Source organism: Malaclemys terrapin, chromosome 1 (genome assembly GCF_027887155.1).
Source record: "Malaclemys terrapin pileata isolate rMalTer1 chromosome 1, rMalTer1.hap1, whole genome shotgun sequence".
In the NCBI taxonomy this organism is placed as follows: Eukaryota; Metazoa; Chordata; order Testudines; family Emydidae; genus Malaclemys; species Malaclemys terrapin.
In genome coordinates, this window is record NC_071505.1 from 131,217,464 (window position 1) to 131,240,481 (window position 23,018).

The window sequence follows — 23,018 nt, forward strand, 5'->3', positions numbered from 1 at the left end:
CCTAACCATGCTTCCCTGCACCACCGTTATGGGCCTGATGATTGCGCATCCTTTTCTTGCATTGGTGAGCACTTACTCATGTGAGCAGGTCCATTGTTGTCAACAGGAATAATTGTGTGAGTAAGAGCTCCATAACTGAACCCTTTATCTGCTCTTGCACTATGCTCATGCTGTGAATCTATACTCTTGCTCTGGCTATATTCTTTTTCCTTGCCTTCCACTCTACCCAGTATGGTTCTGTCTCAGAACCATCGTGAAGCTCATATCATAAAACTAGCACAGAGTTGTACCCATCTTTGCTATCGCGAATTCTGGATAAATGTTGCATAGTAGCACAAAAAGTGGGCTTAATATTCTAGTTCAAGGTAAAGGTTCATCACAGCTTCAGCAATTGAAAAAACACTGTAACAGGAGGGAAAGCTCTGGAAGGGTTTAAGAATATGGATTCAGCAATTTGTGTTTTGGTCTAGTCTAGATGTATAATACCAAAATACCTAGTGTTTGTTTTAGGGTTGAGGATAATTCAGTTCAATCCATTGGCACCTCTCAGGATTTCCGGCTTTTCTCTGCATCAGTGGTCTCTTCTGCCAGGTCTCAGACCCTTACATCCTGACCATCTCCTTGCCTAGCTGTTAAAAAGTCTAATTTTCTACTTCAACCCCTTTATCATAACAGCAATAACTGTTGCTAATTACTGTCTTAGCTGTTTCCCCCATTGTCTTTTTTTATTATGTTCTGCTATGAATTCCTTCCCATTTATGTACCTAAGTCAGCGTTATTGTTGCCTTTGGAGCACTAATTTATGGTGTAAATGGACTGACCTATTGCCAAACATTTCTGACAATTGGGGGAAGTGATCCACTCCCACTGACTTGTGCAAACACTTCTGGTAAAAGTTAGTGTTTGGATTGCCTGCTGCATTCATCCTCTGGTGACCTCTGAAAGCTTGTGATTTGACCCCTTCAGGCAAGGCCTGCAGTTTCCAAAGCATATATAGAACTTCGGATGAACATGAGTCACTGTGTGTTTGAAGAATAACGGTGTCCTTAGTTACAGAAATGTTAGAAATTCACTTTCCTTGGGGCTTTCTGACTTCATTTTTTCTGCGTACCCCTCACCTGCTGCTGTTGTCAGTGAGAACAGGACTGGCTTCCCTTTGGAGCCCTTCACCAATGATCTTTTATTAGCCAGAGGAATAACTGTGAAAGATACTCCACTTTTCAGCCTGCCTCTGTATCACTGCTTACTCCTGTCAAGCTGAGGTACAAGGGGCAGCAGTCTAGTCTATGGATACAGGGAGCTACTGTACCACTGGCCATTGGGCCAGCCCCCAAACATTGTTTGTAATATTCATTTAGAGACCACATTCTTCTGAATGTTGATGGCCACTGGCAATTCCTATTGACCTGCCCCTCTGTCCTCCCGCCATTTTTTTGTGATATTACAATCATTCTCCCATATTTAAAAATCCTTTTCCTCTCCACTGTTGCTGTCATAAAGAGCAACACAGACAGGGGAATTAAACTACCCAAGGAAAACTGTGAAAGCGACTAGACATTAAGTGCTGTTAAATGCACAAAGTAAATACATTGTGGGGAAAAAACAGAATTTTTTTCTCTACTTAAGTAAAAATAATTCAATTGGTTAAAAAAAGTTACTACTTGTACATTTTTACTACTTGTTAAAAAAAGTATGTAAAAACTGTTTGATTTTTAAGTTGATGGTGCCCCTTTAATGTATATTTGAGGAATTTACATAGTGCATTAAAAACACTGCCATGAAACTGTGGAGTAATATTGAAGAATAACCATTCTACCCTTGTTTCTGTGAGCTCTCCCCAATGTACACTGACAGAATCTGTGGTCTGTGTGGAAACTTCAATGGCAATGAAGGGGATGACTTTCTGACACCTTCTGGTCTCGTGGAAGCCCTTGTGGAAGATTTTGGAAATGCCTGGAAGCTCAATGGAGATTGCCAAGACTTGTTAAAACAAGACAGCGACCCCTGTAGTCTCAACCCTCGTTTAGGTACTGAAACCTGGCCTCCACATAACATCTGATACAGTATAACAACATGTGATCTTCCATCCCATAAAAGTGCAACTGTTTTGTACCGGCAACAGTACATGATAGCGTCTGTAAAATAAAAAAAACCACCTTTCATTCCGTGCACTGAATGAGGCAGGGGTCCTGTGGGAAAAAAATACTATGTGCTCATGTAATTAAAAACTGTATCATACTGTGTACACATAAGGAGGCTGAATTCAGGTTACATGGGAAACCTGACTTCTGGCTTTTCCTAACTTCAGAGAGCTTGACTCTGTAACCTTAATAATGTGCTTTTTAATGTAGTTTTTTAACTTAATATTCTAATTTAAACAAACAAACTGGGGAAAAAAAAGCATCATGATGCCAAACTTGGGTCATTGAGAGGGTTTGGACCATTAGATTTACAGCACAGACTTGAGCTAATTTGTAGACGTAGTAGGCTATTATGCTTTATGTGGATCAGTCACAAGAGGGGGATGAGGGGAGATGGGGCGCAACAGGATTGCAGGAGCCTGAGGGAGGGTTTCACAGCTTTTTGCTGACAGAAGGGAAATATAGAGACTCAGGACTCCTAAGTTCAATTCCCGGTTCTGATGGGGAGTGTGCTCCAGTGGTTGTAGACCCTTCTGCCCCATTCCCCTAGCCTGTCTCTGCCCCCCTCGACTCTTGTGTGCCCCAGCTTCTGACTGCTCCCTCTCTGCTCCTATCCACTTATGTCACCCAGGCTCCTCCTTTCCTCCTATACACTCCCTCATCTCCTGATACCTGCTTTCCTTCCCTCCGCTTCTATGCCTATCCTCCCTGCTTCCCCACTGGCTCCTGGCTCTGTTCCACCCCCAAGACCTGACCCTTTATCCCTCAGGCTCCTGCAATCCTGTTGCGCCCCATCTCCCCCCCCACTCCATCTCTTCCCCCCCCCCCACCCACATTCCAGTATTGCAGCTGCTGCCTCCTCCTCCTCCATAGTGCCTGGGCTGCAGCAGGGGGAAGGATTGAGAGCACAGGAGAGACAGTCTTTTGGCTCTCAATTCTGGTGCCCCTGGTGTCCAGAAAGACTAATTGTACGGGAAGTTCTGCTCTCAGCCCCTGCAACTCCAGGATGGTGCATGCTCAGTTGCTCTGTGGAGATGGTACATGCACAGCCCAGTCACACACACGAGCTGAGAGGGGATGGCACATGAAAGAATTCAGCCTGAACAGTTTAAGTCTGGCATAGATATAAGCAGCTGAAAACTGGTCTTATCATAGGAAGTGCCAGGCAAACTTAGTTACAGGTGGCGCTACCAGTTCTGCCTCTGATAACAGAACAGAAAATGGAGGTTTTCCTATGTTTATTTTGCTAATTAAGGGCTGTTATGATTTAATAGGAAATAATCCAGCACTTACAGTCGCTTCTCTTTTAGTATAAAGTGTCTGAATAATATTTTTCTCATTTTAGCCAAGTATGCTGAAGATTCCTGCTCAGTTCTGATGTCGTCTATATTTGAGCCTTGCCACCATGAAGTTAGCCCTTCTCCATACCTGAAGAACTGCCGCTATGACGTTTGCTCCTGTTCGGATGGCAAGGATTGCTTGTGTGCTGCTGTTTCTACCTATGCCACTGCATGTGCTAGGAAAGGCGTTCTGATCGAGTGGCGGGAACCGGACTTCTGCTGTAAGTGAATGCTGCAAAGAACTACTTTCTTGCATTGACTCTATGGTGTCCTTTGGCAAGGTCAGTGAGCCAGAGGGAGTTAAGGGACCTGATTTCTGCAAGGTGCTGAGTGTCTCCTCCAGGACATGTGTAACATGCTCAATTGTCTTGCACTCCATTAAGAGTCGAGGGTGCTCAGTTGTTCACAAAAGGTTCTCAGTATCAGGCAAAAATAGCTCCCATTGAGCAAACCTCAGCTGATTTGGTGGCTTGGTTCAGATAACTTCCCTACTAACTTTGGCTGCCTATCTGAAAATGTTCTGAATATCTTGGGCTGGCAGTATCCAAAGTCTCTCATGAAGTTTATGGTAACAAGTTCTTTCATTGTATTTTGACACTTCCTATCTGGGACCCAATCCTGGGAGGCACTGACCGCCTCAACTCCTGTTGTCTTCCAAAGGAGTTGTGAGTATTAACCACAGAATCAGATCTCTAGCCCTAGGAAAAACCTAGCAGACTGTTTAGTTCAGGTTCCAAGGGAAAGGTACAAGCCAGTTCTTATTATGTCTGCACCATTTTTCCGATATGTGAGTACTATTTTGCTGTCATGTTTAGGCCTCTTTGTCTCCACTGTTAATTCTAATAGGACCCTGAGGCTGAGACATCTGTGACAAGACAATGATGATTTATCATTGTTCAAGTAGTGCACAGAGTCCCTCCAGCAGGCTGTCTCTCCACTGTGCTACACACTGTACAGATATAGAGGGTGGGATTTTCAGAGGTGTCTAAAGGAATTAGGCCATATCTACACTTAAAGCAATATAGGGGCATCAGTGCAGCTGTGCCACTGCTGCGCTTCAGTATAGACACTTACTACAGCGACAGGAGCAGAGCCGGTGCAACCATTTAGGGACCTAGGCGGTTGTCTAGGGCGCTAGGATTTGGGGGGGCGCCATTTTCTTCGGCAGCGACCGTGGCAGCCGGATCTTCGGCTGCCCTGGTCATCGCCGGCATTTAGGCGGAGGGAGCTGGGGCAGTGGAGCGCGGGGAGGGCTGCCTGCAGCAAGGGGGAGGGAGGGGCAGCACGCAGGGGAACTCCCCGCCCCAGCTCACCCCTGCCCCACCTCCTCCCCAAGCATGCCGTGGCTGCTTCACTTCTCCCGCCTCCCAGGCTTGCAGTGCCTAAGCTGATTGGCACTGCAAGCCTGGGAGGCGGGAGAAGTGAAGCAGCGATGGCGTGCTCGGGGAGGAGGAGGGGCAGGGGTGAGCTGGGGCGGGGGCGTGCCTCAGGGTGGGGGGGTGGGGAGCTGCTGCAGGGGGGGTGCCTCAGGGCGGAGGGGGGGAGCTGCTGCGGGGGGGCGCCTCAGGGCGGAGGGGGGGAGCTGCCACGGGGGGGATGGTACCTCAGGGCAGGGGCTTGAGGACGGGGGGGGGGGGGGGGCACATGGTGGAAGTTTCGCCTAGGGTGCGAAACATCCTTCCACCAGCCCTGAATGGGAGGGATTCACTCGTCACTGTAGTAAATCCATCGCCCAGAGAGGCGGTTGCTAGATCAATTGGAAGAATTCTTCTGTCAACCTAGTGCTGTGTACACAGGGATTTAGGTCGGTTTAATTATGCTGCTAGGGGGCGTGGATTTTTCACACCCCTGCCCTGAGTGATGTAACTGGGTTGATCTAATTTTCTAAACTACACCAGTTCTTAAATGCCTAACTTCCAGTGAAAGCCAGTGGGCTCCGAAGGCTGAATTCTCCTTAGGATTGTTTGAAAACCCCACCCATAATAAATGGCAGCCCCTGTCCCACAGAGTTTACAATCTAAAAGGCCAGGCAAAACAGGTGGCTGAAACACACAAATAGACCTGGGGGGTGGGGGTAGAGATTGATGAGGGGGTGACAAAAATAGTAGGATGATTATGCACGGACCAAGAGGACAAAAAAAACAACCTCCCTTTTTTTCCTCTCATTATTAGGCAGAGCTGGGTTGGAAAATTTCCATTGAAATGAAATTTTGATACAAAATAGAAATAACTTTCTCCATAAACGTTTGCGAAAAACTTTTCTTCTTTTCCCCAAACAGCTCTACCCTTAAGGACAGTAGCCAATCAGGGATTTTGGGGAAAAGCCCTTATGGTTGGCTGCACTTCAACCCAGTTCCATTATTCCTTCCCAAACAGTAGCTGGGTGGGGCAGCCATTTGAAAAAACTGAGTTACTGTAGAAGCTAGAGAGGTGAGAGGTCACTGGCGTTCCAGCTGATACAATCTCGACCAGTGAAGTTAAGTGATTCCAACTGTTGGAGGCTGGATAATATTTACTGAGAGAGAAAGAACAAGACTGGATTCTGTTAAATGGCTGTATGGTTTCATAATATTGGCCTAATTTATGTAAATGTTCAGAGAGTGGAACAGTAATTCAATAAAAATCCTTTTTAAAAAAAACGCACCCGTCTGGAGGCTGAAAGCGAGAGCAGCGATAATGCGCCATCGTTCTTGCTGTAATTGAACAAGTCAGTTTTCACAATTAATCTTTAATAGTGTAGCACTGCTTCCTCTTCTCTGTACATTACAGAGCACTTAGTGCCTGCACCAAGCGCAGATTTCTCTGACTGCAGATCCATCAGACCCCATTAGATAATTCTGATGCTCCAGACATCTCCTGTCACACGAAGGAGAACAATCATTCCTTTAATGGGCTTGAGACTTGAATATGCTGTTTGCATAATTTGTGCTGACGGCCCGATGTATTGAACTGGTGGCTGCTCCCCTGCTCTCTGACTGAGATACAGGTTCACAGGCAAATGACTTGACAGAAGCAGTTTGCTTTATCTGAAGTTCAATAGTGGCAGGTGGACTGTGGCCTCTTTGTGCTACACACTGTACAGATATATAGGGTGGGATTTTCAGAAGTGTCTAAAGGGGTTAGGCTATGTCTAACTTAAAGCGATACAGTGGCAGCAGTAGATTACTATACTGCTAATGTACCATGGCATTTCTGGCTGTTAAATGCGGCATGATAGGCTGTTGTACAAATTCAACATACAGGTATTGAAAATGCTTGTGGTTTCATTCTAATTCATTTGTCTAAGAGGGAAATCCAGGCCCTATAGCCCTCTGTGGATGCAAGAGACCTGATAAGGAGCAGAACTAGTTGTTCTGCATGGGGGTATGTAGGGGGATGGAGTCCACCATAGGGGTTTGCATCCCCTGTGTCCCGCATCTCCCCTACAAGGAGGAGGTATATCAGTCACCAAGTGCTCCTTCAGGGCTCTCGAGCAGATTTCAGGGACCCATTGACCAACCCACCTCCTGCCCTGTAGATTTGCTGCAGTAGTGTCCATGTTGAATGACTTAGGTGAGAGGATTTCTGTGTGAGAGAATATGTCTGCACTGCAGAGTTAACCCAGGCTCTTACTCAGGTGTTACCCTTACCCACGTCTTGTCCACACACAAATCATTTCACATGAGTTTGCTGGTGTTTTAAACCTGGGCTAGCAGGCTTGGCTGGGGCTATGGGATAGAGCTAGGGCTGTCCTTAGGATTTATGGGGCCCTTCGCAGCACAGGTGCCAACTTTTTTCTGCGCCAGTGGGTGCTCGCACCCCCGGCCCCGCCCCAACTCCACCTCTGCCCCAAAGTCCCCGCCCTAACTCCGCCCCCGGTACCCCTATTGGACCCCTCCCCAAACCTCCACCTCAGCCCCGCCTCCTCCCCCAAGCAGGCCACGTTCCCTCTCCTCCCCCCTCCCTCCTAGGCTTGCCGTGCAAAACAGCGGTTTTGCGGCACAAGCGCTGGGAGGAAGGGAGGGAGGAAGGGATGGGGGAGAAGCAGGACACGGCGGCACGCTCAGGGGAGGAGGTGGAGGCAAGGTGGAGGTGAGCTGGGGCGGGGGGGCGGAGTGGGGAGCTGCCGGTGGGTGCAGAGCACTCACCAATTTTTCCCCGTCAGTGCTCCAGCCCCATGGAGCACCCATGGAATCGGCGCCTATGCTACGCAGTATTATTAAACTGGTGCCCCTATGCCCGACTTGCTCTTAGCAACACAAAATGGATATGGCCCCTGTGCTACACACTGTACAGATATAGAGGGTGGGATTTTCAGAGGTGTCTAAAGGAATTAGGCCATATCTACAGTTAAAGCAATACAGGGGCAGCAGTGCAGCTGTGCCACTGCTGCGCTTCAGTATAGACACTTACTACAGCGACAGGAGCAAAGCCGGTGCAACCATTGAGGCGACCTAGGCGGTTGTCTAGGGCGCTAGGATTTGGGGGGGCGCCATTTTCTTTGGCAGTAACCGTGGCGGCCAGATCTTCGGCCACCCCAGTCGTCGCCGGCATTTAGGCGGAGGGAGCTGGGGCAGTGGAGCGCAGGGAGGGCTGCCTGCAGCAAGGGGGAGGGAGAGGCGGCACGCAGGGGAGCTCCCCGCCCCAGCTCACCCCTGCCTCACCTCCTCCCCAAGCACGCCGTGGCTGCTTCACTTCTCCCGCCTCCCAGGCTTGCGGTGCCTAAGCTGATTGGCTTAGAAGGCGGGAGAAGTGAAGCAGTGATGGCATGCTCGGGGAGGAGGAGGGGCAGGGGTGAGCTGGGGCGGGGGCGTGCCTCAGGGTGGGGGTTGGGGAGCTGCTGCAGGGGGGGCGCCTCAGGGCGGAGGGGGGGAGCTGCCGCGGGGGGGGGCGCCTCAGGGCGGAGGGGGGGAGCTGCCACGGGGGGGGGGTGCCTCAGGGCAGGGGCTCGAGGACGGGGCGGGGGGCACAAGGTGGAAGTTTCGCCTAGGGCGCGAAACATCCTTCCACCGGCCCTGGACGGGAGGGATTCACTCGTCACTGTAGTAAATCCATCTCCCAGAGAGGCGGTCGCTAGATCAATTGGAAGAATTCTTCTGTCGACCTAGTGCTGTGTATACAGAGATTTAGGTCGGTTTAATTATGCTGCTCGGGGGCGTGGATTTTTCACACCCCTGCCCTGAGTGATGTAACTGGGTTGATCTAATTTTCTAAACTACACCAGTTCTTAAATGCCTAACTTCCAGTGAAAGCCAGTGGGCTCCGAAGGCTGAATTCTCCTTAGGATTGTTTGAAAACCCCACCCATAATAAATGGCAGCCCCTGTCCCACAGAGTTTACAATCTAAAAGGCCAGGCAAAACAGGTGGCTGAAACACACAAATAGACCTGGGGGGTGGGGGTAGAGATTGATGAGGGGGTGACAAAAATAATAGGATGATTATGCCCAGACCAAGAGTGTGTGTGTGTGTGAAGAATCTGGCAAGAGGCTGGAACAGAAAAAACAATCTCCCTTTTTTTCATCTCATTATTAGGCAGAGCTGGTTGGAAAATTTCCATTGAAATGAAATTTTGATAGAAAATAGAAATAACTTTCTCCGTAAATGTTTGCGAAAGACTTTTCTTCTTTTCCCCAAACAGCAGTGGGGAGCTGCCAGTGGGTGCAGAGCACTCACCAATTTTTCCCCATCGGTGCTCCAGCCCTGGAGCACCCACGGAATCGGCACCTATGCTACGCAGTATTATTAAACTGGTGCCCCTATGCCCGACTTGCTCTCAGCAACACAAAATGGATATGGCCCCTGTCTTCTGCCTAATAAGGAGACTGCAGCGCACTCTGGGTGTGCAGGAACCGACCCACTCTTACCTGCTGTCCCAGTCATAGGCACGGACTCTGTGGATGGGTGCTCTGGGGCTGTAGCACCCATGGGGAAAAGTTAGTGGGGGTGCAGAGCACCCACCGGCACCAAGCTCCTCCCTGTGTCCCCCTCCTCCCGTGCCTCTCACGCGCCAGCAGCCCCTCATTTACCAACTCTTCCCCCACCCTCCCAGCACTTCTGGAGCACTGCAAACAGCTGATTCGTGGCATTCAAGCTCTGGGAGGGAGGGGGAGGAGCAGGGAAGAGGCAGGGCGGGGATGGAGCAGGAGCGTGAAGAGGCGGGGCGGGGGTTTGGGGGAAGGAGTGGAGTGGGGGCAGGGCCTGGATCAGAGTGGGGGGTCAAGAACCCCCCCCCCGGCAAGATGAGAAGTCAGCGCCTATGGTCCTGGTGGTGCCCCAAATTTTTGGGTGCCCTACGCAGCGGCGTATGCTGCGTATGCCTAAGGACGGCCCTGGCTAGAGCTCAGGTGCCACTTTCACTCAGGCTGGTAATGTGCACACTTTGCTGTGAAGACTCTGGCTAAACCAGCTGAGTGCTGATAGCCTCCAATGCTCTTCCCACAATTTCCCATGTATGTCTGGAAGGACAGACAAGTTCTTCTTTGAGTGCTTGCTCATATCGATTCCAATTAGGTGTGTGCACGCCACGTGCACGATCGTCGGAGAAATTTTCTACCCTAGCAACACCCGGTGGGTCGGCTGTGGAGCCCCCTGGAGTGGCGCCTTCATGGCGCTGGATATATACCAGCCGACCCAGCGCCCCCTCTGTTCCTTCTTTCCACCCGTGACAGTCGTTGGAACTGTGGAGCACGGCATAGCTGTTCTCCACTCTCCCTAGCTTTACCCGTTGCTTCTTGTAGATAGTTGTTAATTGTGTTCTTTAGATTGGTAGTTGTTGTTAATAGTTATAAATAGTTTTTCGTAGTTAGCGGGGGTTAAGGGGGCTTTTATTCCTCCCTTTCCCCCTCCTCCGGCGCACAGCCGGGCTCATGCCCAAGGCTCCCGGCTTTAAGCCGGGCACGACATGTGCTAGGCCTATGCCAACGGGAGACCCCCATGACTCTTGTCTGAAGTGCTTAGGGGAGTCTCACCAAACGGACAAGTGCAAGATTTGCAAGGCTTTCAGGCCAAGGACGAAAAAGGAGCGTGACTTAAGGCTTAAGCAGCTCCTCATGGAGGCGGCACTTAGCCCGGATCCTCCTTCAGCGCGCCAGGTTCCGGCACCAAGTGCCTCGGTGCGTAGTGCCCCAGCGACACCTTCCGGTACTGCACCGCGGGCAGACGCAGAAAAGGCGCCACGGCACTGTCCTCCCTCGGCACCGCGTCCGCCGCAAGCCCCTCGGCGCCGGTCCCTGTCTCTGGGACATAAAAGGCCCCGTAAGACTCAGGACACTGCCATCCAACAGGCACCGGCTCCCCCCGCACCGGTGGTAGAGCCACGCCCAGCTTCCGAACGCCAGAGGGTGCAAATATCATCAGCACTGTTGACTCCGGCACCGGGTGTAGAGCCGTTGAGTCCGGTGTGGACTGGCTCACCGCCTCATCAGGTGGTGGAGCCCTCTCTCCCTTCTATACCGGAGACGTTTGCCATGGCGAGAGACCTCATCGTCCTCACGGAGCCGGCGCCGTCTCAACCCGCGGCACCGCATGCCCTTCGTACGGTACAGTCCAGGGGCAAGCCTACCCTGATACGGCGCCATCTCCGGGTGTGGACTCGCAGCACCGCTCCCAGTCTCGGAGCAGGTCTCGACGCTGCTCGCAGTCCCGGCACCAATCTCCATCTCGGCGCCGGTCGTACTCGCTGCACAGATCTACCTCCCAGCACCGGTCTTCTTCTCGGCACCGACCCGAAAGTGGCGCTCTCTGGCATTCACTGATGAGACTACCAGTGAACACAGTGGGGGATGGCCACTGGTCGGAGTCAAGGTGCAGCTCTCAGCACCGGTATGAGCGCCGCTCCCATTCCCGAGGCCGCTCCCGGCACCGAGGTTACAGACGGTCTTCGTTGTCCAGATCCAGATCCGGATCCCGGTACCGACATGGACATCGGCACCATTCTCGATCCCGGTACCGTTCACCGGCATCACGCAGAGACCATTCGCCAATGGATCGGCACCGCTCAGCACCGTACCAGGACGGTTCCCTGCACCCACGCTCGACACCGCCCTGGCCCTCGAGATCGGCGTCTCACTCGTCTGAAGGGGCTCCCCGTTCAGCGTACCCTGCTCAGGGTCAAGCCGCAGACGACTTGGGTTATTGGCAGGAGGGGGCAGAAAACCTTCGACAAGACCCTACGCATTGGTCTTTCTGGACCCCTTGGGCGTATCACCAGGCTCAAGGGGCTCCACTAGCGGCCTCTCGCTCGGCTCACTCTGAGCCCAGGGTTCCTGAGGCCACCATTTCCCGTCCTCCCCCAGGGGGTATGGAGGCTCCAGCCCCGACGCCCACGCAGGAACCAGACCCTGGTGCAGGGGATCCTGCACCTCCAAGTCCCTTGGAGCCGGACCCCCACACAGATCCTTTACCCCCTGAGGCGTCGTCCTCATCTTCCCCAGATGAGGCAGTGGCGGGTACAACACTCTCAGGCCCACCTCCTATACATCTTCGTGCCCACCAAGACTTGTTACGTAGGGTGGCACGAAATATGGACCCACAGGCCGAGGAGATAGTGGAGGTGGAGGACCCAATGGTGAGCATCCTTTCATCTGATGCCCCAACCCAGGTGGCGTTGCCCATTATCCGAACAATTCAGGCTAACGCTACGGCCCTATGGCAAACCCCGGCCTCCATCCCTCCCACTGCCAGAGGGGTAGAGAGGAAGTACTTTGTTCCCTCTAAAGACTATGAGTACCTCTACACACATCCCCCACTGTGTTCACTGGTAGTCTCATCAGTGAACGCCAGAGAGCGCCATGGCCAGCAGGCGGCAGTGCCCAAATCAAAGGACGCTAAGCGCTTTGATTTGTTTGGACGCAAGGTTTATTCGGCAGGGGGTCTGCAGCTCAGGGTCGCAAACCAACAGGCGCTCTTAAGTCGGTACAATTATAACTCATGGAATTCCATGGGGAAATTTAAAGAGTTGGTCCCCCAGAACTCGAGGGAGGAGTTCGGGGCCCTGGTGGAGGAGGGCAAAAAGGCGGCTCCTTACAGGCCTCCCTCGACATTGCGGACTCGGCCGCCAGGACTCTAGCGTCTGGAATAGCCATGTGACGTGTCTCCTGGCTCCAGATTTCGGGGTTACCGCCAGAACTGCAGCAGACCCTGCAGGATCTGCCGTTCGAGGGCCAAGGCTTGTTCTCAGACAAGACGGACTCTAGGTTACAGACCCTCAAAGACTCGAGAACCATCATGCGCTCCCTGGGGATGCATGTCCCAGGACCTCAACGCAGGCCCTTTAGGCCACAGCCACAAAGGTTCTATCCTCCTCCTCCTCGTCTGAGACAGGACTTCCCCAGAAGGTGGGGACGAGGTGGTAGACGGAGGCCGACCGGACCCCAACCCGGTCAGAACCAGGGCCGCCCTAGGCCACCTTCAGGACCTAGGCAAAACTTTTGAAGCTGCGCCCGAGGACGGTGCACTAGCCTCTACCCAGGATCCATCTCCTTTATTTCGGGATCGCCTCTCCCATTTCCACCGTGCTTGGTCCCTTATAACTTCGGACTGTTGGGTCCTTCGCACGGTGGAGAGGGGATACGCCCTCCAGTTTTCTTCGTTCCCCTCCTCCCACCCCCCCTCCCCGTCCCTCTTCAGGGACCCTTCTCACGAGCATCTCCTTATACAGGAGGTTTTTGGGCTCCTCTCTATGGGGGCCATAGAGAAGGTTCCCCCAGAGTTAAGGGGCAAGGGGTTTTACTCCCGCTACTTCCTGATCCCCAAAGCAAAAGGGGGTCTGCGACCCATTTTAGACTTACGCGGACTCAACAAATTCATAGTAAAGTTGAAGTTCCGCATGGTCTCCTTGGGGACCATCATCCCTTCCCTGGATCCTGGGGACTGGTACGCCGCCCTCGACATGAAGGACGCATATTTTCATATAGCGCTCTACCCCCCTCACAGGCGCTTCCTTCGTTTTGTAGTAAACAAGGTACACTACCGATTTGCCGTCCTTCCCTTCGGACTGTCCGCGGCTCTGAGAGTGTTCACCAAATGTATGGCCGTCATGGCAGCATACCTTCGGTGACAAAGGATACAGGTGTTCCAATATCACGATGACTGGCTGGTCCGTGGCCGCACCAGGGAGCAAGTTCGGGCGCACGTCCAGATAATACTACAAACATTCCACGACTTAGGCATTCTACTCAACAAAGAAAAGTCCACTCTGGAGCTGACCCAGAGAATAGAGTTTATCAGGGCGGTCCTAGACTCCACACTCGCCTGAGCTCTTCTGCCAGACACTCGGTTTCGCACCATCATGGACATCATCCACGGACTCCAGGCCTTCCCGATTACCACTGTAACGACGTGCCTCGGTCTGTTGGGTCACATGGCCTCTTGTACTTACGTAACCAGGCATGCCAGACTTCGGCTTTGTCAGCTTCAGGCGTGGGTGTCCTCGGTGTACCGCCCTTCTCGGGACAGCCTGAACACGGTGGTCACGATTCTGAACTCGGTCTTGACCTCTCTCACCTGGTGGCTGGATCACAAGGCGGTTTGTGCAGAAGTGCCGTTTCACGCCCCACAACCCTCCCTGCACCTGGTCACGGACGCCTCATCTCTAGGTTGGGGCGCTCACCTCGGGGAGCACCATACCCAAGGCCTGTGGATCGCATCCCAACTAGCTCTGCACATCAGTGTTCGAGAGCTGATGGAGGTGTGCCTAGCCTGTCAGGCATTTCTCGGTCTCCTGCATGGCCGCTGCATGTTAGTCCTCACAGACAACACCATGGCCATGTTCTACATCAACAAGCAAGGAGGAACCCGGTCGTCTCCCCTATGCCAAGAGGCCATTCACCTGTGGGGGTTCTGCATTGCCCACTCGATACATCTCATGGCATCATTCCTCCCTGGAGTCCAGAACACTCTGGCGGACTGTCTCAGCAGATCCTTCCAGACGCACGAGTGGTCGATTCGCCCGGACATCATCTATTCCATCTTCCAGAGGTGGGGATTTCCCCAGGTAGACCTGTTCGCATCATGAGCCAACAGGAAGTGCCACGTGTTCTGCTCCCTACAAGGGCGATCTCCGGGCTCCCTGTCGGACGCTTTCCTTCTAACGTGGAAAGACCAGCTGTTCTACGCTTTCCCTCCATTCCCACTGGTCCACAGGGTACTGCTCAAACTACGCAGAGACCAGGCACGTGTGATTCTAGTCGCTCCAGCTTGGCCAAGACAGCACTGGTACACCACGCTTCTGGAGCTATTGATTCAAACTCCGATCACGCTTCCCTTGTGCCCAGACTTGATCTCCCAGGACACAGCTGATTGTGTCACCCCGACCTGCAATCGCTCCACCTTACAGCATGGATGCTCCATGGCTGAATTGGACAGAGCTACAATGCTCACATCCCGTGCAACAGATTCTGATGGGAAGTAGAAAGCCCTCTACACAGACCACTTACTTAGAATTTAGCGGTTCTCCTGTTGGTGCGAGCAGCGGGCCACGCCCTCCCTTGCAGGCATCTATTCCTCTTATACTCGAGTATCTCCTGTCCCTGAGACAGCAGGGCTTGGCGATATCTTCAGTCAGGGTTCACCTGGCCGCTATATCGGCGTTCCACCCAGGTGAACATGCTTCCTCGGTCTTCTCTAACCCGATGGTTGTCAGATTCCTCAAGGGCTTAGACCGCCTTTACCCACAGCAATGCCAACCCGTTCCGGCGTGGGATCTTAACCTGGTTCTCTCCAAGCTCACAGGACCCCCATTCGAGCCATTGGCTACCTGCTCGCTCCTTTACCTATCTTGGAAGACAGTCTTCCTTGTAGCCATCACTTCAGCAAGGCGTGTTTCTGAACTCAAGGCCCTCACATCTGAGCCTCCGTACACAGTCTTCCATAAAGATAAGGTGCAGCTTTGCCCCCACCCTGCCTTCCTTCCCAAGGTTGTATCAGCTTTTCATGTGAACCAGAATATACTCTTCCCGGTCTTCCATACTAAGCCGCATGCCACGCGCCAGGACCAGCGTATGTACTCCTTGGACGTGCGCAGGGCCCTTGCTTTCTATATTGAGCGTACGAAACCATTTTGAAAGACGACGCAACTCTTCGTTGCAGTAGCCGACTGGATGAAAGGCCTACCGGTCTCCTCCCAATGTCTCTCCTCTTGGATCATGTCCTGCATTTGTGCTTGCTACGACCTGGCTGGTGTCCCAACGCCACGCCTCACCACTCATTCCACGAGGGCCCAAGCCTCCTCGACTGCCTTCCTGGCTCATGTCCCAATCCAGGATATTTGTAGAGCGGCGGTTTGGTCATTGGTACACACCTTCGCCGCTCACTATGCGCTGGTACAGCAGTCCAGAGACGATGCTGCATTCGGGTCAGCGGTTTTGCACACAGCGATGTCTCTCTCTGACCCCACCGCCTAGGTAAGGCTTGGTAGTCACCTAATTGGAATCATATGAGCAAGCACTCGAAGAAGAAAAAACGGTTACTCACCTTTGTAACTGTTGTTCTTCGAGGTGTGTTGCTCATATCCATTCCAAACCCGCCCTCCTTCCCCACTGTCGGAGTAGCCGGCAAGAAGGAACTGAGGGGGCGCTGGGTCGGCCGGGGTATATATCCAGCGCCATGAAGGCGCCACTCGAGGGGGCTCCACAGCCGACCCGCTGGGTGCTGCTAGGGTAGAAAATTTCTCTGACGATCGTGCACGCGGCGCGCACACACCTAATTGGAATGGATATGAGCAACACATCTCGAAGAACAACAGTTACAAAGGTGAGTAACCGTTTTTTCTCTCACAATTCACCAGGAAAAAAATTATAGAGTGGCTCAATTTAATATACGGTGTCACAAAGAACCATGCGATGTGCCCCCAGAAGTGCTAGTGACACAGACAGCTTGTGCGCAGCACCAGTGAGGACACCCAGGTAGGGCTTGCAGTGTGGCTGCTCCCATCCAGTGTTCAGGCTAACTCGGGTGTTCAGGCAGGGCTGCTGATTAGGGTTACCATACGTCCGGACATGTCCGGCTTTTGGGGGCTCAAATCCCCGTCCGGGGGGAAATCCCCAAAAGCCGGGCATGTCCGGGAAAATCGGGAGGGAGGGCTGGGCCGGGGTCGCGGGGCCGGGCGCGCGGTGCCGGGCCGGGGTCCAGGGGCGCAGTGCCGGGCCGGGGCTGCGGGGTCGGGCCGCCGGGGGGGTGAGCTGGGCCGCGGGGTCGGGCCGCCGGGGGGGTGCGCTGGGACGCGGGGCCGGGAGCCGGGGGGGGTGCGCGGGGCCGGGGGGGTGCGCTGGGCCGCGGGGCCGGGGGGGTGCGCTGGGCCGCGGGGCCGCGGGGCCGGGGGGGTGCGCGGGGCCGCCGGGGCCGGGAGCTGGGGGGGTGCACGGGGCCGCCGGGGCCGGGAGCCGGGGGGGTGCGCTGGGCCACCGGGGACCGGCCGGCAGTGCTGGGTGGGCCGGGGGTGGTCGGCCGGGGGCCAGGGGCCAGGGCCGGCATCCCAGGGCCCGAGCCGACCCAGGCTGGAGCCGCCGGGGGGGCCAGCCTGGGCCGCACCTCCTCCCCCCACACACCCCCCCCCCTTACCTGCTCAGGCTTCCCGTGAATTAAATGTTCGCGGGAAGCAGGGGAGGGGGCGGAGACTTTGGGGAGGGGGCGGAGTTAGGGCGGGGAGGGGGCGGGGCTGGGGGCGGGGCCAGAGCCCCGTGGAGTGTCCTCCTTTTGGAGGCACAAAATATGGTAATCCTACTGCTGATCACCCGAGTTAACTCTGTGGTGAAGACACACCCTGAAGTCAAAATGACAACAAAGAAGCTCCCAAGATGGGGATGGATTTTGATGTAGAGCCACTGGCTCTTACAGTTTAGAGCAGGCATTTTTAGAGGTCACATATGCCTATCTGTTTCCTTTCAGTTTCAGCACAACCTTTCAGGGCAACAAGGGTTTGTTTGTTTGTTTGACTGATTGCATGAATTACAAAGCATAAAGTCAATTTTTTCCTCCCACCCCCATGACCTTAGTTGCCACTGTTAAAAAGTTTCTTAGGGGAAAAAGGTTGCATTTGTTTGTGCAGCATGGTGGAATTTGAATGTGCACATGTCATTGGACAGTTGGACAGCCACTGTGGAGAACTGAGGATGCTTTTAAATCCTTAGTAGGGGCATGTGCCGCTAAGGCGTGTAATGGTACCTCAGCTAAAATTAGGACAAGCTGTGGCATTGTCAGTCACTAGAAACAAGGAGTGTAACTATTTGCTGGATAATTAGAAATGGGGCAAAACTGGAATCATTTGTTTAAACCATCCCAAACTTCGAGACTCAAACAAATGGGTGTCTGGATTCAAACTCCCTGTGGTTTTAGTTTCCCAAACCAATTCCTTTTCCAATGGTAGCTCTACAGTAAATCACAATCATAACCCTCCTACCTTAGTAATGATGGAGACCTTTGAAAGTGCTCCTCAGCTTTGTCTGTCAAATTGTTCAGTGTGGTGTAGCTGTAGCCGTGTCGGTCCCAGGATATTAAGGACAAGATGGGTGAGGTAATATCTTTTACTGGACCAACTTCTGTTGGTGAGAGAGACAAGCTTTCAAGCCACACAGTGCTCTTCTTCAGGTCTGGGAAAGGTACTCTGAGTGTCATAGGTAAATGGAAGGTGGGACAGATGGTTTAGCATAAGTAGTTAGCACATATTCTATGGTCTCTCTAAACTGTTCAGTGTGATATAGGCACTTACCCTATTGCTGGAGCCTCACAGCCCCTCCCTAACATATTCTATACTGTCTGGGGCAATGGAGTAGCTGCTTCCACATAGATCCTTCATGTGTAAATTGGAAGTGCCATGCTGTTAAACTGCAGCCAGAGGCCCATGCAACTGGGATAAAAGAGAGTGTCTTTTATTTTCATTGCTGAATCAGGCCACGCCTCAGAGTATTTGCTCTCCAATAGGTGCCCATTGCTCTGGTGAACTTTGATGGACCCCATAGGGCTCTATTGCGAGAGGAAGGATGGTGGTTAAAGCACTAGCGTAGGAGTTCGGAGACGTGGGTTCTAGTCCCTGCTCTACTACAAACTTCCTGTGTGACCTTGGACAAGTCATGTAGCCTCTCTGTGCCACAACAGCTCATCTATTAAAGACTTTGAAATGGGTAATGAGAGCCATATAGGTACCTAACAGAGATAGATTATGTCTTTGGGACTGGTAGCATGGGGTGCAGAGAGACAGTTCCCAGTAGTATCGTGTCTGAGGTAGGAGCAATACCATGAGAGTGGGATGGGAGGAGCATAGATCAGTGGCCAACCTTGCACTCTTTAACAGAGTGCAGCATGTGCTCTCTTAGCCCCTGTGCTGGCTTACGTCCATTGGCTGGTGTGGAAGAGGGTGGAGCCATGGCCCGACCATTCGCTATTCCTTTTGGGGTTTCTCTGATAACCAGGAGGGAGCCCTAGAGTCTTCAAGGCCTTCTGCTTGGGGAATACAAGGGCTGGGATTGTCTGGCCCTTCTGCAGGGTAGAACGCTGAGAAGGCTCCTGCACCCCCCTTGACCTAAGCTTTAGTTGTGATAGAAGCTTGCAAAGTCTGATCTGCAGCTGCTGTCCTCACTCCATTGAGTGTCCTACATCAACTTAGAACCCTGCTGTTTCCATTATAAGCTTGTTACAAATCCGAATGCTTCTGCGAATCCTAGTTAACAATACAGCCTTTGAGCAGAAATAGCATGACCCCGAGAGCGGCCTGTTCCCGGTCTTGTGGAAAGGCGAGGACTGACACGGCTACAACTACACTACATGTACATTTGTTGTCATTGCTGCCACCTCGTGTTGGATGCAGGTACAAACCAAGAAACATCTCCAAATCAATACTACTAATTACAGAAGTAGATCAAGATATTAGAAGGCAGAGCCCCAAAATTAGGCTCTGAAGGTCATAGTTAGGTCCCTGAAGAAGGGGTCTGACTGTAAAAAGTGCTGACTGCTGGGTGCTCAGCACTTTTTGAAAATCATGCCACTTATACATTGATTTAGGAATCTAACCGTAGGTGCCCATTTTTGGCCATCTTGACCCTAAACTACATTGTTTATGAAAACTAAGTAAAAAGAAGGAAAGATACAGGTAGAACAATGATTTTGTAAACCCACAACTCCCTTTTAGAGCCAAGTAACAGCAGAAACTGGAGGCAGTTTGTATTACCCTTTCCCCCCATTTATGGGAATCTTTTTCCAACATTCATTATCGATTCTGCTTGATGCTGTACCTTGCTCACATTGTACAAGTGGTTCCATTGACTTCAGTGGAACTATCTGCATGAGTTACGCCAGCAGGATATGGCCCTGGATGAGCCGCTGGTGGGTTTTCTGTTCTTTTTGATATCATCTCCTTGTTAGGATAAAAAATCTAATAGTAAAAGTGAATCAGAAAAAACAACAACACTGTTATCAGATCCAAAAATAGGCAGCTATTCATTTACAGCCTGGTCCAAAGTCAGCTGAAGCCAATGGAAGACTTTTCATTGATTTCAATGGGCTTTGGATCAGCCCTATATAATATATCTGTTAATGTAAAAATGTTCCCCCCCATGAATTGTACGGGACAGTGGGTCTTTCCATTGTGGTTTCATTGATGTGTATTATTTAACAGCAATGACTTGTCCAGAAGGCCAAATTTACCAGCAGTGTGGAACTCCATGCAACCAGACCTGCCGATCTCTATCCTACCCAGATGTAGGCTGCAATGAGTTCTGCATGGAAGGCTGCTATTGTCCACATGGGCAATACATTGATGAGGATGGAGATTGTGTACCGAAGTCCCAGTGCTCTTGCTACTATGATGGTGAGATCTTCCAACCAGATGATGTCTTTTCAGATCATTACACCATGTGGTAAGTGCAGTACTCATAACTGATTTCAGTTATTTCTTTACATACCATTTAAAGAAGTTTTTGAAAAGCCTCATTAGATAAGTAGGCCAAACCGCTGGTGTAAATTGGAATCGTCATACTGAAGTCAAAGGATCTGTGCCGATTTAAACTAATTAAGGGTTTGCCCGTAACTACCCTAAATCTAGGCATCTTCCCAAGACGTATCAAAAGCATCTGCATCAGGAAGCAGGATATAAAACCAAATTTTTCTGCAAAACATTCTGCCAATTTGAAATGGAGTTTAGTAACTTGCTTACCATAGCCCTTTAAATACTTTAAAAAATGTCTTTTTAATGCACACTAATACATTTTTTAAACTGCTTAAAACCAAATTATCTCTATCAAAAAAAGCAACTACTAAGTAGCATTTATAATTATTAAGTGGCAACTAGGAATTGAATTGATGAATTGTTCCTGACAAGCCCAATTTTTGGAATAATATCCTCTCATTTTCCCCTTAACCAGAGAGGTCACATTGAGAGCAGTAAGAGGCCACTTCTCCTCCACATTGCACCAAATAGGGCTGTGTCACCACTCTGTTACTCAGTTTTATGCCAGTGTAGCTCCATTCATTTCAGTTGTGTTACATCAGTACGACACTGGAGTAATGTAATAATGAATAATAATGTGTGCTTAAAGGCAAGTTTGCCTTGGTAGGTTAAGGCAGTGGCTCTCAACCTTTCCAGACTAGTGTACTGCTTCCAGGAGTCTGAGTTGTCGTGCATACACTTCACTTACAAACTACTTCACTTACAAACTACATGCTTACAAAATCAGACATAAAAATAGAAAAGTGTCACTGCACATTATTACTGAAAAATTACTTACTTTCTTATGTTTACTATATAATTATAAAATAAATCAATTGGAATATAACTACTGTACTCACATGTCAATGTGTAGTATATAGAGCAGTATAAACAAGTCATTGTCCGTATGAAATTTTAGTTTGTACTGACTTTGCAAGTGCTTTTTATATGTAGCCTGTTGTACAATTAGGCAAATATCTAGATGAGTTGATGTACCCCCCTCTGCATACCCCCAGGGGTACGTGTACCCCTGGTTAAGAGCCACTGGGTTAAGGATATACAGTGGGTATGGAACTATGATTGCCCAGTGTATGTACAAATTGCTAGCTACAGCCTTGCATTTCTTGAGCATTTCTTGTAGACTCTTTAAAAACCATAATGCAAGTGAAAGTTAAATGTCAGTTTGTTAAATATAGCCGCTGTTTGTTTTTCTTTCATAGCTATTGTGAAAACGGCTTCATGCACTGCACTACAAACAGACTCCCTGGTACCTTCCTGCCAGATGTTTTCTTTGACCATCAGCCATCTGCCAGAAGTTAGTATGCTTTAAAGAATTTAAATTTGTTGTTATTCTTTTCTACAGTATTTTGCTACATGGTTTGAGGAAAGGGATGCAACAGTAGTGCTTGGGCGGGTGGGAGTGTGTCTATAAAAACAGTGCCTTCTATGGGATGGAGTTGGCTACATTTCCATGTTCAGGAGGGTGTTCATTGCATTGCAGTGAGATGCTGAGCACCACTCAGGATTGATTCATAAAGCAATTACAGCTACCATTGCAGTTTCCCTTTAGCTAAAGGGATTAAGGGTGATGATCACTTAGGGTTAATTTTAGCCCCCCCCCCCCAGTTGCTATTGGACAATCACATTACAGCAGAGATCCAGTCAGCTTTTTACCCTCTTTGTTTGGCAAGGAAGTTGTAAGCTTTTCTTTCAGATGTGGCCCTTGTCTCTGTTATCCCGACTTTTGTAACCTTACAATTATACTATCACAATTTACTCTACAAGAGGCTACACCTTAAAATCATTTGGAGACCAAAGTTGGTGTAAAACACAACAGCTGGCTCACTGAGTGGGGTGACTCACTAGGAGCACATGACTCCAGGAACTGCACTGGCTGCCCATTGGTCTCCTGAGGGTGTCTAAGCTGTTGGTTATGACCTATATAGCCCTGAATGGCCTGGAACCAGCCTACAAGAGGGACCCCTCTCTCCCCTTGCTATGCTAACAGACCTGTGGTCCACAGGGGCATGTGAGCTGGATCCCCCTTGTTATAAAAGAGAGGGGCCAGCTGGCAAGGTGTTCTCTGTGCAGGCTCTGGGACTCTGGAAGTTGTCAGAAAGAGCCCAAATTGAATGACTTTCTGGGCAAGCTGCAAAAGACACCAGTTTAAAAGGGGGTTTGGAGAGGGCCAAAGGTATGCTTCCAGGATCATGAAGGGATAGAGTTGGCTGAATTCCAGTTGAACTGATTACTTCAATGCTGCTGAGCTTTACCGGTATTGTGAACGGTGTGTTAGGGCACCTAGGGTCTTGGATAGGGATCTGTTTAGATATTTTTTAAAAATAAATAAATACAAATAAATATAACAAGAGCTGGTTGGAAAAGGTTGACTCTCCATCAAAAAATGGAAACCCCAAAAGTCTGGTAACTTTATAACTATGTTGGTCAGAGGGGTGTGTGATGGGTTCCCCCCAGGGTGCCACCTGGAACTGGGGTACCACTGAGCCTGCCTGACCCACCAGCCTGGGCTCCCTCTCACACTGTGCCGCTGTGACAAGTTGCTAAACTCTCCAAGCTTGCTCTTTCACCAGCATACACACAGGTAGGGACACACGCAAGTTCTTTAACCAGCCCCTGCATGG

At 50.9% G+C, this 23,018-nt stretch overlaps 1 protein-coding gene across 2 annotated transcripts in view; it reads left to right on the forward strand.

Moving 5' to 3' along the window:
- VWF (von Willebrand factor) overlaps positions 1–23,018 on the forward strand; it is a 248,017-nt gene that overhangs the window by 63,251 nt on the left and 161,748 nt on the right. For both annotated transcript variants that reach the window (XM_054039064.1, XM_054039074.1), the window contains exons 14-17: positions 1,832–2,027; positions 3,487–3,702; positions 20,068–20,308; positions 21,597–21,691. In XM_054039064.1, coding sequence (XP_053895039.1) covers positions 1,832–2,027; positions 3,487–3,702; positions 20,068–20,308; positions 21,597–21,691 — 748 coding nt within the window. The remainder of the gene's footprint in view (positions 1–1,831; positions 2,028–3,486; positions 3,703–20,067; positions 20,309–21,596; positions 21,692–23,018) is intronic.